The sequence below is a fragment of the Balaenoptera acutorostrata genome, chromosome 3, assembly GCF_949987535.1.
Source record: "Balaenoptera acutorostrata chromosome 3, mBalAcu1.1, whole genome shotgun sequence".
NCBI lineage: Eukaryota > Metazoa > Chordata > Mammalia > Artiodactyla > Balaenopteridae > Balaenoptera > Balaenoptera acutorostrata.
This window is the reverse complement of record NC_080066.1, coordinates 76,689,753-76,705,788: the sequence shown is the minus strand read 5'-3', so window position 1 is coordinate 76,705,788 and position 16,036 is coordinate 76,689,753. Positions and strand designations below refer to the sequence as shown.

The 16,036-nt window shown below is 42.6% G+C and overlaps 1 protein-coding gene and 1 non-coding gene across 2 annotated transcripts in view; one reads left to right on the top strand and one right to left on the bottom strand.

The window, feature by feature from the left end:
* Positions 1 to 16,036, bottom strand: part of ANXA2 (annexin A2) — a 44,568-nt gene that overhangs the window by 24,404 nt on the left and 4,128 nt on the right. The window contains exons 2-3 of the mRNA XM_057543365.1: positions 8,764 to 8,822; positions 5,495 to 5,594 (exon numbers count right to left, since the gene is read on the bottom strand). Coding sequence (XP_057399348.1) covers positions 5,495 to 5,594; positions 8,764 to 8,811 — 148 coding nt within the window. The 5' untranslated portion in view covers positions 8,812 to 8,822. The remainder of the gene's footprint in view (positions 1 to 5,494; positions 5,595 to 8,763; positions 8,823 to 16,036) is intronic.
* Positions 12,631 to 12,703, top strand: TRNAE-CUC (transfer RNA glutamic acid (anticodon CUC)). The gene has a single exon. It is a non-coding gene; the product is annotated as a tRNA-Gly (tRNA).

The following is a 16,036-nucleotide window of genomic DNA, read 5'->3' as shown; positions in this document are numbered from 1 at the left end:
AGCCTGTACCAGTTTATTAGCACTTACACTAACTCCGGGGTTGTGCTGCTTCTAATTACAATCTATTTTATGTAGTCTAGATTCATCCTTTTCTAATTTAGCTGACTTTCCTTTCTAGTTATTTGGACCCATATGGTAAACCATTCACAGCTGTGTTGTACACTCTGCAGTATATATTTAACCCAAGGCCAATCTAGACCAAGAGACTCCTACAGATTTAAGTCTCAGAAACCTCTTGTTAATTAAGCAATATTACTACTTTTGCATGGCTTTATTCAGTTTCTAACTAGACATTAATTAAGGTAAGTAATTGCAGAGTCTACCTCAAGCCAGAGCATACACAAAGCAATCATGCATTTGGTTTAGGTGACATGCTCAGGGAACACTGAGATTCCTTCAAAGCAGTCTTACAAGCGTGAGCTAAATTCATTTTGGAAAAAAGGATCAAAGCTCACTAGGGGACTGTTAATCCTTTGGGGATAGGGTCCAGATTCTGGAACTGCCTTCTGCTGCCTTCTCTTGCCAGCCACATATCCCGACTCTGCACTCACCTGTATGCTCTGGTATCTGTGTACATTTTCACTACTATTCAGGTTAAATATGTACTTCCTCACATGATCCCAGGGGCCTGGGCATTAGAAAAGTTTAATGAAATAAAGTCCTTGCCCTCAGGGAGCTCACTTTCTGGTGGGAGAGACAAACCCATAGATAGATAACTATAACACAATGTGGCAAGAGCTATAAATGAGACGAAAGTATTATGAGACACAGATCAAGGAATAAATGATTCTGCCTCCCTCTTAGAGAAAGCTTGGAGAAGAGGCGGTGCATCAGCTCAGGCCAAGATGAGTGGGAACTGCCTGGATGTCAGAAGTGGGCCAACACTCCCACTAGAAGCGGGCTGCACACTCCTGAGAGCAAAGGCTCTGTTTGTGGCACCGAATAGCCTGGAGATGAAGCTAGACAGAGAATCTGCACTGGATGAGGCAAGGAGGCCCGTAAAAATAAGGACAGGGGCTTCCCTGGTGGCGCAGTGGGTAAGACTCCGCACTCCCAATGCAGGGGGCCCGGGTCAGGGAACTAGATCTCACATGCATGCCACAACTAAGAGTTCACATGCCACAACTAAGGAGCCCACCTGCTGCAACTAAGACCCAGCACAACCAAATAAATAAATAAATATTTTATAAATAAATAAGGACAAATGCCCTAGCAGCCCAGGCGAGAGATAAGGGCAGAGGAGAAGGGAGTGATAAGAGCTGTTTTGGGGCCTTCTGACCAGTCTAGGCAGCACCAGCCTATAGATCTCACCCAGGTCTGCACCTCCTAATCCTCCCCACTGCAGGCCTGCCTCGGTTTACAATTCTTGGGTTTAAGAGCAGTGAGTAACCCTAGGCCACAGGTGACTTGCTCACAGCCCTTCTTCCTGCGAGTACTCGGATAGGGAAGCAGACGTACGTCAGGCAGTACAGGTAATGCCCAGCATGCTCTACATTCGGCACACGCACACAACATGTGTGCACACACAGGTGGGCTACCCTATCTGAGAGGGGAGGCCCAGAGGGTCATCTTTTCACTGTCCTTTGGCTTTGTTTGTATCAGCATTTGAAGTTTACCCAGTTTCCTTGGATGTCAGGGAAACACCAATTAATTTGCACTGTATTCTCCTGGAAAAGGGTCGGTTAAGGTGGGGCAGGAGTTTCCTAATTACACTTAAAGTGAAAGGCATTCTAAAAGGGAAGGTAAGATCTTAATTAGCTCATTTTTTTAAACTAGTGTTAGTATCTAAAAAGATCAAGGGGAAGGAGAAAAAAACAAAAGGGATGTGAGTTTCCCAACTACAGCTGACCCTCGAACAACTGGAGGGTTTGAGGTGCCGACACCCCCAACAGCTGAAAATCCACATATAATTTACAGTCGGCCCTCCTTATCCTCAGTTCCGTATCTGTGGATTCAACCAACCTCTGACCGCGTAGCACCTGTTGTACTTACCGTTGAGAAAAACATCCACGTGTAAGTGGACCCACGCAGTTCAAACCCATGTTGTTAAACTGCGATGACTTCATTTTTGTTTTTAATTTAGTTTACTGCTTTCCGTTATGAAGGTAATACATGTCACCATAGAAAAATTGGGAAAAACAGAATATACCAAAAACACAGGAAAAGAATCAATTACCCATAATTCTATATATCAGTTAAATGCCTTTTATTTTTTCCTTTTTGACATAAAAAAAATTGTGGTGGTATGATCATACTGTATATACTATTTTATGCCCATTTCCTATGCAACTGACAAATTTAAGGTGAAATATATGAGTGTTCCAAAACTGATTGTGGTGATGGTTGTACAATTCTGTGAATATACTAAAAAAACCCTGAATTGTACATTTTATATAGGTGAATTGTATGAGATGTGAATTATACCTCAATAACAATGTAAAAAAATTGTTTGCAAACTTTACTTTTCATGTCTTGGTGACATTCTACAGATACTCTATGTAATATAAAGGCAGTTACCACAATGTACTAAGTCACTCTCCAACTAGAAGATGGATCTAGGTTTGTCACCATCATAACCAATGCTGATATAGCACAGGGAGATCAGGTCGGTGCTTTGTGACCGCCTAGAGGGATGGGATAGGGAGGGTGGGAGGGAGGGAGATGCAAGAGGGAAGAGATATGGGGACATATGTATATGTATAACTGACTCACTTTGTTATAAAGCAGAAACTGACACACCATTGTAAAGCAATTATACTCTAATAAAGATGTTAAAAAAAAAAAAACCAATGCTGATAATAACATCTTTGTTACAACTCTGAGCTCTGTATATCTATCACATTCTTTCCTCTCAAGTTTCCTAGAAGGATTTAAGGTTCTAAATATACCAACAATCTAGAAACGATTTTAAAGGACCAACAGACTTAACTCAAGAAAATTCAGTTACTCTTTAAAATCACTAGGCACCAAAAACAAATAATAAAAAGCAGTCCTAAGTGGGACCCACTGGGCATTAAGCTTGGGAGAGAAGAAGACAGGAGACCAAAAGCTAGACCCACAAATATAACATGTATCTGATATCCACAGAATCACAGCTAGAAAACGTTCTCATGCCTGAAAACAACTCATGGCTGAGTAAAAAGTCCAACCCTGGCAGGTGGGTAGCATAACATTGGGGTGCTTGAGAGCACAGCCCTGGGGCTGGAAAAGAGTCGTGTTAAAACCCCTATCTGAACCACAGCCAAGAGACCTGGAGCATGTTAATCCTAAATTGTGTCCCCCATAAATTGGGGGTGACAGCACCCTACATGAGAGGATTAATCTGAAGTTCATCTAGGAAGAATGTTCCTGAAGTGCTTGGTGCCACGCCAGCCCTCAAGAAGCAGCTGCAACCCTGATAATGGTGATGTCATCTGCATTTGACCAAACTGGGATGCAGGAATCCAGATCTCAGCCCTCCAGATGTTTCTGCTTAGAAACCACAGTATTTTCCTACTAACTCAGAAAGCGCCTGAAGGTATTTTTATTACCCTGGGAGTTTCAGCTGTTACCAGAGTTCATTTGCGCAATCTTTACATTCCAGTGTGCTAAAAGCTTTCTCATGCAGGGATGAAAGCAGCCTTTGTCTCACGCTTGTAGAAGGCGCCTTCTTTGTCAGATGAGTTCACTGTTAAACTTCTCTACAATGGCTAGTTGGGAAACCCCAGGAACGCAGGCACATCCAAATAGTGAGAAGGTGAGTTTTTAGGAGAGCGGATTGCGTGTGCGTGTGCGTGTGTGTGTGTGTGTGTTAAGGTGACATATTTTGAGTATTATCTATATGCCAGGCACCATGCTAAGTGCTTCCTACTTCACAACAACCCTGTGAGGTGGGAACTTTTATTAGCCCCCCCTTTTACAGCAAGCAAGCTGAGGCTTAAGAAAGTTAAATGTTTTCCCAGAGTCACACAGCTAGTAAATTAGTGGTAGAGCTAAGATTTGAACCCACAAACACATATGCTCTCATCCACTAGGCTCCACCAAGTAGAACTGACTGCAGGGAGGTAAGCCCTGCAGATTTTAGTTTCATTTTCTGATTAGTGACTTCCTGACTTCCCAGCCTGGCCTTTGACAAGTATGGTCATTTAAAAGCACCAAAAAAGATGGCTTTTTGAAGGTAGTTAGTTGTCCAGGCCACTGTAGTGGGAGGTGCCCACAATGTTCCCATGGAAACTAAGGCTGCTTTGAGGCCAGTGATGCAAACCTATGTCCTATTAGAACCACAGGACGTAAAGGATCTTTCTACACTCCTTCCTATCCCCGGAAACACAGTCACCAGTTTCTCCAAGGGTTCTAGGAAAAGTGACTATGCAATCTATCCTGCAAAATAAGACTATTCTGAGGGCGAAAAAGGGGCACAATCAGTAAATATGCAGGCAGAACGGGGACACATGGTCACGCCAATTTTAGGGCCCCAGGTCACCCTGACTGAGGTCACCAGTCTGTCAGTGACCTGTATGTGAATTGTATGCATGTGTCAATAAGTAAAAACACTCCATTGTCCTAATGTCCCACAACTCGTCAGCAAGGGATGAACCAGCAGCCACTCTGGCTGCTGGCTCACATATGTGTCTCAGACTAGCCTCATATGATAAGAAGCACTTTGTCCAAAAGGGGAAGAGTGTGGTGAATCACAAGCATCACCGCAATAATCACAGTGTTTCCAAGGATCCGGGGATGCGGCAACCCCAAAGATACATGCTTCGTTAACATAAGCCAAAGAAGTCTGAACACTGGCTTTTGTGGATACAGAAAACAGCACGATGACCTGAGCAAGCCCTTGCTCAACTCTTACCCAATTAAATGCTTTATCTGCTTTATTTCGGAACAGAGGCTTTTATGCCTCCTTGTCCTCTCTTACTCATCCTGGAACTCTAGGAAATACAATCATCCCGACAGCTCTTCAAATACAAGCTCCAGGACTAAGGAGGGGCGTAACTTGTAGAGCTAAAAAAAAAAAGAAGTCTGAATTTTTCGCTCATTAGATCAATCTGAGAGCAAAGCAGTAAAATGTTCCCAGCATTTTTCCAAGAAATGTAATAAAATTCAAGGGGATTTAGGACCAAAAAGAGGCCCTTAGGGAACACCATGACCAAATTCTTCCTTATAGAAGGGGCAATGAGGCCTCCAAGTGAAGAACTCAGCCCAAAGCACACACCCAGGGGATCAGACCTTCCTGGCCCTCAGCTAAAGCCTATTTCCATGTCACTATGCTATTCGGTTATTTAGTTTCTCATGTTTTAAATCTTCTTCTCTCCAAAGAGAGGAGGGAGGGAGGGAGGGAGAAAGAGGGGGAACGAAGGAGAGAAGGATGGGGTGGGGTGGGGTAGGGTAGGTTTCGATCGCTCCATTAAAGCTCGATGACAATTTCAAATGACCAATGTATGAAGGTTCAAGAAAGAGACTAGAAACCCTCTGGTCAGTGTTCGACGAGGGGGACAAATGTATGGCCTACCTTTCGTCTTGATGGCTGTTTCTATGTTCAGAGCATCCCGCTCGGCATCAAAGTTGGTGTGCGCTTTGACTGACCCGTATGCGCTTGGAGGTGTGGAGTGCTGAGGTCAAAAGACAAACACGCTTCAATCACACATACTTAAAATCCTCTTGTTGAAATGTCAATTCCTAAAATATTTTTTTTCCTATTGTTTCTTTTAATAATTCACATCATTCTTAGGCTAGGTAACTCACACATAGGATACGAAACTTCCTTATTTCGAATTGAGAATTCTTCTTCAAAGGCTCAACTAGTTTAGAATACGATAAATCTATTTCTACATTTCATCTTACTTTTCACGCAAGCTCAGAGGCGGAAAACGCAAAGCTGGGCACCTGAAACCACCCGTTTCTTTGCGGAAGGCTTTGAAGAGCACGAAACTGGGCTGGCCAAAATTTGAAACAAGCTGGAAATGTGGAAATGCCTGAATGACGAGTGTGTTTAGCCAAGGTTTTGCTACAGGCACATGAATTTCCACTGAGCCTGTATCGTTGAGCTCACAATTCTTTAAAAAGCAAATGTAGAATGCCTGCCTGCCTGTCTCAGACTATGAGATAAGTGAGGGAAGCATCTTCTTCCTGTATCCTCCCCCTTTGGCCACCGCCGTGGAACCAAGGTGGTCAGGCCACATGGCCCACATCCTCTTCATATTGGCCAGGTTCCGCCTGCTTTCTCTACTCTCTCTACCCTCCACTCTGCTGTCTTTAACACGATCCCCTCTGCCTACTACTCTCCCTAGTATTTTTTTTTCTCACTGCCTTTTAAACCACGGGTTCTTCCTTTCTAGTGCTTTTCAAAGCCCATCACTCTTCCAGATCTGATGGACCTTCCCCCGCCCGACCCACCCCAGACTGAGGTAAGGACAACAGCATGATTCTACATCAGTTCTCCTCTCCAAAGTGTTAACTTCTCTCCTTTGAAATGCTCTTACAGCTTTCCTCCTCCCTGCTATCCAGTCCCAAAGCAAAGGACAGACAAAACAGGACTGACAATGTTCTTTAGGTTGGCTGATGGCCAGTGGACCCATCCACCACTGCACCGTCTTCAACGTCAAGGCTCCCCATCCCAGCCTCCCCACACTGCACACCTCCCATCACATCATGACTCTGTCTAGGCTCAGTTTCTGGGAATAGTCGGAGACTGAGTTGCCCTGACTTACCTTTCCACCCACATGCATCACGTTACAAGGCACCCCAGCATTTATTAGCAGTGAGGCTGTGCAGGTAAACAACTAAGATGCCATCCTCCCAAATGTCTCCTAGCACAAGCCACAAATCTAAGTTCAGGGCTGGACAAAATGTTTCAAAATGTACTTGTGACCATCTTGGCCAAATAGTAAATCCAGTTAATACATATAACTGAAACACAGGGGATTATCAAGGTGTTTTCCGTATAATTTCACTACTTCAACTTTCCAGTAAGATTAACTCAATGGGAATAGAGCACACGTTCAGCAAAAGGTAATGACACAAAGTGTTATTCTGAAATACTTACTATATATGGTATGGTGGCTACAAAATGAGGACAGAAATCTAAGGGAACACATTTTCCTATTTATTAACAATCCCATCAGTTATTTACAAAGGCAGGCAGTCTGGCCATCGAGCCATATCAAATATGGCTTCATATATCAGGTGCTATGTCATCTCATCCCAAAAACAACAGTGAGTAGGGAAAAGTTTTGCATAATTTTATAGTAACTCTGGAAATAAAATTAAATGGATAATTGAACTTATTACCTGTAAAATTCATTTATCTGAAAATCAAGTTATGGAGGCCAAAGTGATGTTTCTCTTCCCTCAAAGTATTGGGGAATACATGACATTTTCTATTGCAGTCCCATCTCTCCACAGAGAAGCACATCATACTAGAGCAACTTCAAAGGCCACATGAAAAGCCCTCTGATGAAACCCGATACTAAAAATGATCTAATGATCTGATCCATCAAGAAAAAATTTATTTAGCTCTTGGACTTGTCTGGACCTCAACATGCTGCTTGTATGGTTGCCAACAACAGTGTGCACAAGGTCCAAGAAGAAAGATGAAAACGAGGTAGGCTTTATACTCCATACAACCTGTGCTCGCACCAACATCACCCATCTGAACGTTTTATTGGCAAGCACCAGAGACAGAGGGTTCTGTACCACATGACCCAAGCTGCCGTCAACCCACTTGAGTGCTTCTTTGTATTTTAATTTCAGTGAAAGCATATTTTGAAATATCTGTAAGATATGCCTACAAACCAGTGTCACTGCTGAGTTTCTGTAAAAACCCGTTCTGCCAAGATAACCTGAAAGATGTATGGTATTATTAGATATTTTACATATTCATAATTTATACTCTACTTTATTCTAAAAGCATTTGCAATGACTTATAATTTTGCATATAGCTTTTAAAAATTTTGACTGTAAAACAAAAAAGCAAATGTATCAGAATTTCCAAGTTCCTGTGAACGACAATTAAGTATAAGTCTGAGCTACCTGATAGCCAAAGCAAAAAAGGCAACAAGATGAATTATAATACTTCTATTATTTAGCTTAAGAAAAAAAAAATTCTAGCTATTTTGGAGAAAAGCTTTCCCAGGTACTAAATTTTAAAAAGTCCTTGTCTGGAATAACTTTCTGGACACTATAAGAAGTCCAAAACATGCAGGATCATTTTCAATATGGCTGTAGCTTATGCCAACCATTAATAAAATCCGAGGGCATGACATTAAAAATCCTGTATCAATGAGAACCTACTGTAGAGCACACGGAACTCTACTCAGTGCTCTGTTGTGACCTAAATAGAAAGGAAATCCAAAAAAGAGGAGATATATGTATCCGTATGGCTGACTCACTTTGCTGTACATCAGAAACTGACTGACACAGCAGTGTAAAGCAACTATACTCTAATTAAAAAAAAAAAAGTCCTGTACCATCACAATAATTACTACCACTGGCATGTTAAGTATATAGCAGGATAAAATTCTAAGCATCTCAGTGTCACTAGTGTCTGTCCAATTTTAATGTGATGCCAAAACAGTTTCTGGAGCCATAACATTTCTTTCAAATTGAACTACTAGGAACAGCTAAAGTACTGGGGAAGACAGGGAACCAAGGGGATTCCAGGAATGACTGTCTGAATTTTGTCCCCATTTTCCTTAGATGTACAAGGAAAGAAAGAGGCACAGTTACCCAGAGAGATGTCCAATTTGCAAAAATTACACAAAGTGAAAATGATATACTTACATCACCCTCCAAGCTGAGCTTGCAGAGAATTTCATGAACGGTAGACATTTTGAAAGAAGCTGGAAAAAAAAAAAAAAGTACAACAAAAAGTCTTTATTATGAAGAGGCTTTCCTTTCCCCCGAAGCGCAGTGATTCATTATACTCATCTCTACTTCTTGGACCATTTCATCTGACAATATTAGAGTAATTTTTGCAAATAGATGCAATTCCTATCTTGTGATTGGGAAAATTAAAGCTGAGAGATGGTTCGTCTTAGGTTTGGGATTGACTACAGAACTAGCTAGTCTTGTTCTTGCTCAGTTTAAAGAGAACCTGGGGAGATTGACTTGTAAATACAAAAACAAAACGTTTCTTCCCAAGACCAGTGCAACTCGTCCAAACAGGATAAGACTGAATCTTCCGGTTCTCCTAAAAAGTGATAATCTTGTCAAACCAGCCATTACTGCTGTATTTTTCACCAATAATTTAATATATCATATATAATATATATCCATAGTCTGAAAACTATGCATATGAACTGAAATCAGTAGCATTTTCATGCTGGCTAATTCCTAAATGGAGCCCTTTATTACTATCCATAATTATTCTCTTAGCTCACCAATGCTTAGAAGATATTAAACTGTTGATGAGAAAGACAACGGACAGATTTTGACATTAACTCATCCCATAAAAGACTGATCCTTGTATTTAAGATTCAAAATGGCTGAAATGAAGTCCTCTTTCAGTTAATACACTTAATTGGACAGTGATACGACAACGTAATGAACTGGCTTTCCAGCTTTGCAATCACAGTTTTCAGAATTGATACACCAACCTCTGCCAATAAAAAGTGCTCAACTGGCAGGAAATTTACCTCAACTGAGACAAGACAGGTCATTCAGCAGCAGCCTCCCCAAAATAAAGAAAATAGAGCAGAGCTGCATCCTCAAAACAGTGGGAACGACGTCTGAATTGCAGCAACTCCTGTTTTGGTCTGTTTTTGCTTAATATTCTTTGATCAAGGAAATTGTGCCCATGCAATTCAGCTTTCTTTTTTCTTCCAACAGTTTGCTTAGTCTACATGTTTTCATACAACTGGCTTTGAAGGAATATTTGGACATAGACATTTGTTAATTTATCAGAAGGCTTTGGACTAGGCAGATTCCAGGCTCTGTGTGGGGTGAGTTAGAGGAATTAAGAGAAAAAGATTCGCCTTTATTTGTGGTTATGGAAGTATTTCTGCAAGATTTTCACAATGAGCTCTCTCCTACATGACTTCTTCTCTCTTCTTGATGCTTCTAGAAACTTTTTAAGCACGGCAAAAAAGAAAATCACAGCTATTCCAACTCCTCCATTTCCACAACTCTCAGACACTATCACACACACCCCCAACCCATGCAATGCATCACAGCACTGGGATATGATCCTAATTTGTAAAGTCATCCTCTATAAATAAACTGTGGTACATCCAGACAATGTAATATTATTCAGCACTAAAAAGAAATGAGCTATCAAGCCACGAACAGACATGAAGGAAACTTAAATGTATACTACTAAGTGAAAAAAGCAGTTTGAAAAGGCTACATACTGTACGATTCCAATTATATGCCATTCTAGAAAAGGCACAACCATGGAGACAGTAAAAGGATCAGTGGTTGCTACGGTTTAGAGGGGAAGGGGGGAGGGACGAATTGGCAGGGCACAGAAGATTTTTAGGGCTGTGATACAGTAATGGTGGATACATGTTATTATACGTTTGCCAAAATCCATAGAATTTACAACACCAAGAATGAACCCTAACGTAAACTATGTGTTTTGAGTGATAAAGATGTGTCAATGTAGGTTCAGCAATTATAACAAATGTACTTCTCGGTGGGGGATTTTGATAGTTGGAGAGGTTGTGTGTGTATATAGGGGGGGAGCTGGGAATATATGGGAACTCTGACTTTGTACTCAATTATTCTGTGAACCTAAAACTGCCCTAAAAAAATAAAGTCTATTTTCTTTAAGAGTCTTGCTCTGTAGCTAGACTGTCCAACACACTAGCCACCAGCCACATGGGGCTATCAAGCACTGAAAAGTGTCCAGACCATACTGAGATGTGCTGTAAGTGTAAAGTACACACCAGATTTGGAAGAATTAGTATAAGAAGAATGTAAAATCGAAGAATAATCTCCAACTTCAACTTGGGCCAAGAAACATTCTATAGCGTCTCATCAGTTATGCTGTTGAGAATCACCAAAGAGGACATGAACTTCCCAGGACATGGACCACCTAAGCCCTGGCCTGGACTCCCGCTCCTGGGGCTCAGTCAGAACTGGGCTAGGTTTGCAGTGAGGGGTAAACGGTTGTCATCTGCCTTGCAGAATTCTAGTCCGCACTGTAAAGAGCTAAGAAAGAAAAATGCCAAAACAAAAAAGAAGACCAATAAGTCAGACTTGTTTCTGGGTGGATTAAATTCTACTTATTTTTATTAGATCAGTTACTTCACATGGGTTCTGAGGTTTAGGAAATCGCAACCGCAGAGGCGGGTAAGTTTCTGCCAGGTAGTTCTTTCAAGTTGCCTCTCCAGCTCTGAGCACTGGCTTGGGAGACAGCTGCCTAACCATGTCCCACACGGACCCCTCAGTACGGTACAAACCAAAGACCATTGGATTCACGTAACCCTTCTCCCACAGGCACAACACAGAGACAGAAAATGGGGATTTTTTTTTTTTTGAGTTCTTTTTTTTTTTTTAATATAAATTTATTTATTTATTTTTGGCTACATTGGGTTTTTGTTGCCGCGAACAGCGGCTACTCTTCGTTGCGGTGCGCGGGCTTCTCATTGTGGTGGCTTCTCTTGTTATGGCGCACAGGCTCTAGGAACGCGGGCTTCAGTAGTTGTGGCTTGAGGGCTCTAGAGCGCAGGCTCAGTAGTTGTGGCGCACGGGCTTAGTTGCTCTGCGGCATGTGGGATCTTCCCGGACCAGGGCTCGAACCCGTGTCCCCTGCATTGGCAGGCGGATTCTTAACCACTGCACCACCAGGGAAGCCCGAAAATGGGGATTTTAAAAAGCCCCACACGTCTTCCTTTCTGTTTAGCGGTCGACAGTTGTACTGCTCCTTCACCTCATCAGTCCTACGTGCCGCTACCAGCTAAATTCCTCTATTTTATCTTGCCACAATAGTTCAAAATCCATCCTTCCGTGATGTTCTCTTACTCCAGCTCTGTCCAGCCCTCTATGTACTCCCCAGCAGAAGTGGGCCTCAACCAAACTGTTCCTTGCTTCTCCCCAAACACACCGTAACTGCTTTCATCCACAGCACCTTGATTCATGTCTCCTGCCCCATCTCCTTACCCTTGTCCCTTCTTCTGGTTACAGATGCTGCCCATTCCTCAAGTCACCACACCTCTGGCACCTGCTCCAATGGGGTGGCTGCAGTCCCCATTCCCCGGCACTGCCTCTCCCACCTTTCAATGCCAGAAACACTTTCTGATGCCACTAGACTTACTCACCACTGAGCAAAACTGTCCTGAGTTCCTGCCACGCATGCGCCACATATTCAGATGGCAAATACATAGTACAATTCAACGAAACGGGGTCTCTCATCTGCCCCATAGAGTCCCAGTTCCCCCACAGATTTAAGAGGGCCTCTGCACACTCTAGGTGCTAAATAAATGGTCAGAAACGAGTTGCTATTCTGTATAATGAACATTTATATTTATATTATTGATAATCATTCTGCAGGAAAAGAATGTCACAATAACAAAAAAAACAATATCCATGAAGCTTGGGATTACTCCATGCAAGTGTCTTCCGTATCCATATAAATATTTCCTACTCCATGCAAGCTTAAGGGCAAACACATTTTCACCTTAGAAATAAAACACGGCCCTCAGGACCTCCCTGGTGGTCCAGTGGTTAAGACTCTGCACCCCCAATGCAGGGGGCCCAGGTTCGATCCCTGGTCAGGGAATTAGATCCTGCATACATGCCGCAGCTAAAAGATCCTGCGTGCTGCAACTAAGACCCGGTGCAGCCAAAATAAATAAATATTTTAAAAATAAATAAATATTAAATATAAATATTAAATATTAAAAATAAATAATAAATATTAAAATATTATTTAATAAATAATAATTTTTTAAAAAAACCATGGCCCTCATTTTTTCACTACATCCAATCCGCTGGTTTCTTCACTACATCCTGGTCTCTTCACTACATCCAATCCCCTGGGAATGCAAAGTCATCTTACAGACGACTAATTAATCTCCAGAAGAAAGAGTCAGCTTTGCCACTCATGTTTGTTAAAACATTAGCTTAATATAGTGCATATGATTAATGAGAAGATGTCAGAGTGCTGCTATCCTTGGAAACAGAAAGAGAAGTCTTGGCAGGGCTACTGTAGGTTACAAACACTGGTGACACCCAGGTAATCAATCAGCAAGCCCCTAACACACACACACCGGGCCTGCCCCGCATTAAGGGCTGGGAGAGACACACACAAAACTATGACACACAGACTCCAGTCCTGCAGGACCTTGCAGCTCTCTTCCCTTCTCGCCCCAGGAAGACTAGCCCAGGTCACCCAGCTAATGAGTAAGGGAGTCAGGGCCAGGATCCAGGTCCCCTGACTCTTGGGCCCTTGCCCTTTCAACTTCACCACAGTGGTTCTTCATTCCAAGAGATTAAGACATGGAGAGAGAGAAAGACAAAAGCAGCATGAGTGAGATTGGCTAAGGGTCTGAGAGGTGAGGTACTGACTAGTTTCTGAGAAGGACACTCACTCACCCTGGAAGGTTCCAGCCAGAGAAACAAGGGAAACCCTGAGGAGATGGGATGTGGGAGAGTGTCCCGGGGAGGCGGGGAGACAAGAGGCCAGCTTTAAAACCAGTCATGTCTAACGTGGTGGCACGTGGGGGGCCTGAGATGTAAGTTTCTGAATGGTGCAAATTTAAGCTTGGCTATGGAAAGGGATTTGATGCCAGTACTCAGTATCCATTCACCGTATTTGCTCTGGAGGCTGAATTTTCTTACTGAAACAATAGCTCTGCCTTTTTAGTGTACCTGTTGTTTTTAAGTCTCCATACCATAGGAGACAATTCCACCCCCAGTGACCACTCAGCACACTGAAAAATTCATAAGCGCATTAAAAGCAGAACAACCGCTCCGTTTCTGGCAGACTTCTCCACAGAACACAAAAATGGAGTCACTCTTTCCAACACTACAGCCTCACCCAGATCTCCAACTGGTTTCAACTTGCAAAAAAGAAAAAGAAAAAAATCAGCAAATTCAATCTGTTGATGAGTACCTCCACATACCAGTACCTCTTATTCGCAGGGAAGGGTTGGGTGGCTAGACAAGATTGTTAAAATCGCCTTCCTCAGGGAAAGTTTTTTGTTTAAGAAAATAACGAGAGAAGTACAAGGAGACTCACTGAGAGCCATACCCACTTCAAACTGGCTTGAAATAATGCACCACTGGGAAGGGAACACAGACACTCCACCCTAATGAAGGGAACGGAACAGTTTCCTCTGGCCTTGAAAATATTAATAAATGAGACTAATTGCCTGACTGGAAAAGCTCTTATAGCACAAAGCTAGACATTAAAGAAATCCGTGCAGCTGCTGGAAAAGAAGCAACTTACATCTAACATAAGCACTATCTTAAAGATAACTTAAGAGTTTGTCCTTTTTTTTTTTTTTTAAACCCAATAGATTACACTGCACCTCACTGTTTCACTTCCAACACACAGTTGCAACAAAAATAGCACAAGTAAAACAGCCTTAACGTCTCCCCGCCCCCCTCAAAAAAGTAAAAGAAAGTTTGCAAAAAGGTTGAAACAAACAAAAAAAGTAAACCTAAAAGTTAGTGCTTCAAATAATAACAACAAGTTCTACTGAAATGAATGAAGAACCAGCTCCAGAAAGCCCAAATATTAATTCTCACAAACAAACAAAAACACATGGCAACAGGGCTCCTCTGCCCAGCAGAATCTGAGTACAACCCAGCAGTTTCGTGGTCACACCCACTTTTAAAATGTGGAGTGTTGATGTGTTACTGCAAAACACATCCCTAGCAACCATGATGAATCAATCAGAGACTGGATGATACAAAGGAGGATTTTTTAAAACCAAAAAAAATGGGGGCGGGTGTGGGGATGGAGGGTTGTGATTACCCGCCAAGCCCTTACTGTGCAGTCCTGGGTCTACAGGACCTGACTGGAATTTTAAACCAAGAGGGGGAAAAAAAAATGCATGAGTGGGGGGTAGGGGTAGAGTTCCCACTTTATTCACTCTCCACCCCTCCCTCCCAGAGCATTTTTATTTAACAGAACCTTCCTGAAAGCACACAGTTTTCTCCTTGGTTTTTATGGTCTTGATTAATGCCTGAGTCACAGGGGCAAGTCATTCCCCAGAAATCCTGGAATTCTGCCCAGGGGCCTTGATCAAACTGAACAGGATGGACACTGGTGCTGCACTTGCTCTGGCCTGTCCCTTTTGCTGCCTGATCTGAATCAATATTTGTTTACTAACTCCAGACACACTGTGGCCTCAACCTCTCAGAGCCTCTAGTTCAATCCCCCGACGTGGGGTTGGAGTGGGCAGAAAGAGACGTGCAGAAGAATGATGTCACTTGGCACAAAGTACTCTCACGGTTGAGAAATCAAGCTCTTCACATCTACAACTCAATTTCAGTGTTTTATGGCCCAAATATTATATTTCCAATGGGGCCCTGCTGCTTACAGAAAAAAGTCTACACAGCATTCAAGATCTTCCACACTCTGGACTCTACCTACTTTTCCATAAATAAAGCACATGCAAACACGTACACACACACGTACACACACACACACACACACACACACAGAGCACCGAAGTCAGACTGGATTGATAATTCTCCAAACACATTCAGCACTGTCCCACTACCTCTAGGCCTGGGTTTTCCAAGTTCCCTCTACTGGGAATGCTCTATCTGGGTCAGCTGACATCCTCAGGAGACTTCAGGACACAAAAAATACTGTTACCTTTCTCCTGTACCTCTCCCTGCTCTGCGCTCCTGTCTCTCTTGGTGTATCTGTGAAATATCAGAGCTGAGGGTACAAAGGCGGTCTTCCATTCTATCTGCCCCCAGGGTTTCCGTCTTATTCATCCCCATTTCCCCATAGGTCTGAGCACAGTGCCTAACACACTGTAGGCGTTCACTCACATTTTTGGATGGTTTACACACACTGGGTCTTTCCACATTATATCTTTTTTTCCTTCTTTTCCACTACATTCTCCTTCCTCAATTTCCTTTCTCTTCCTCG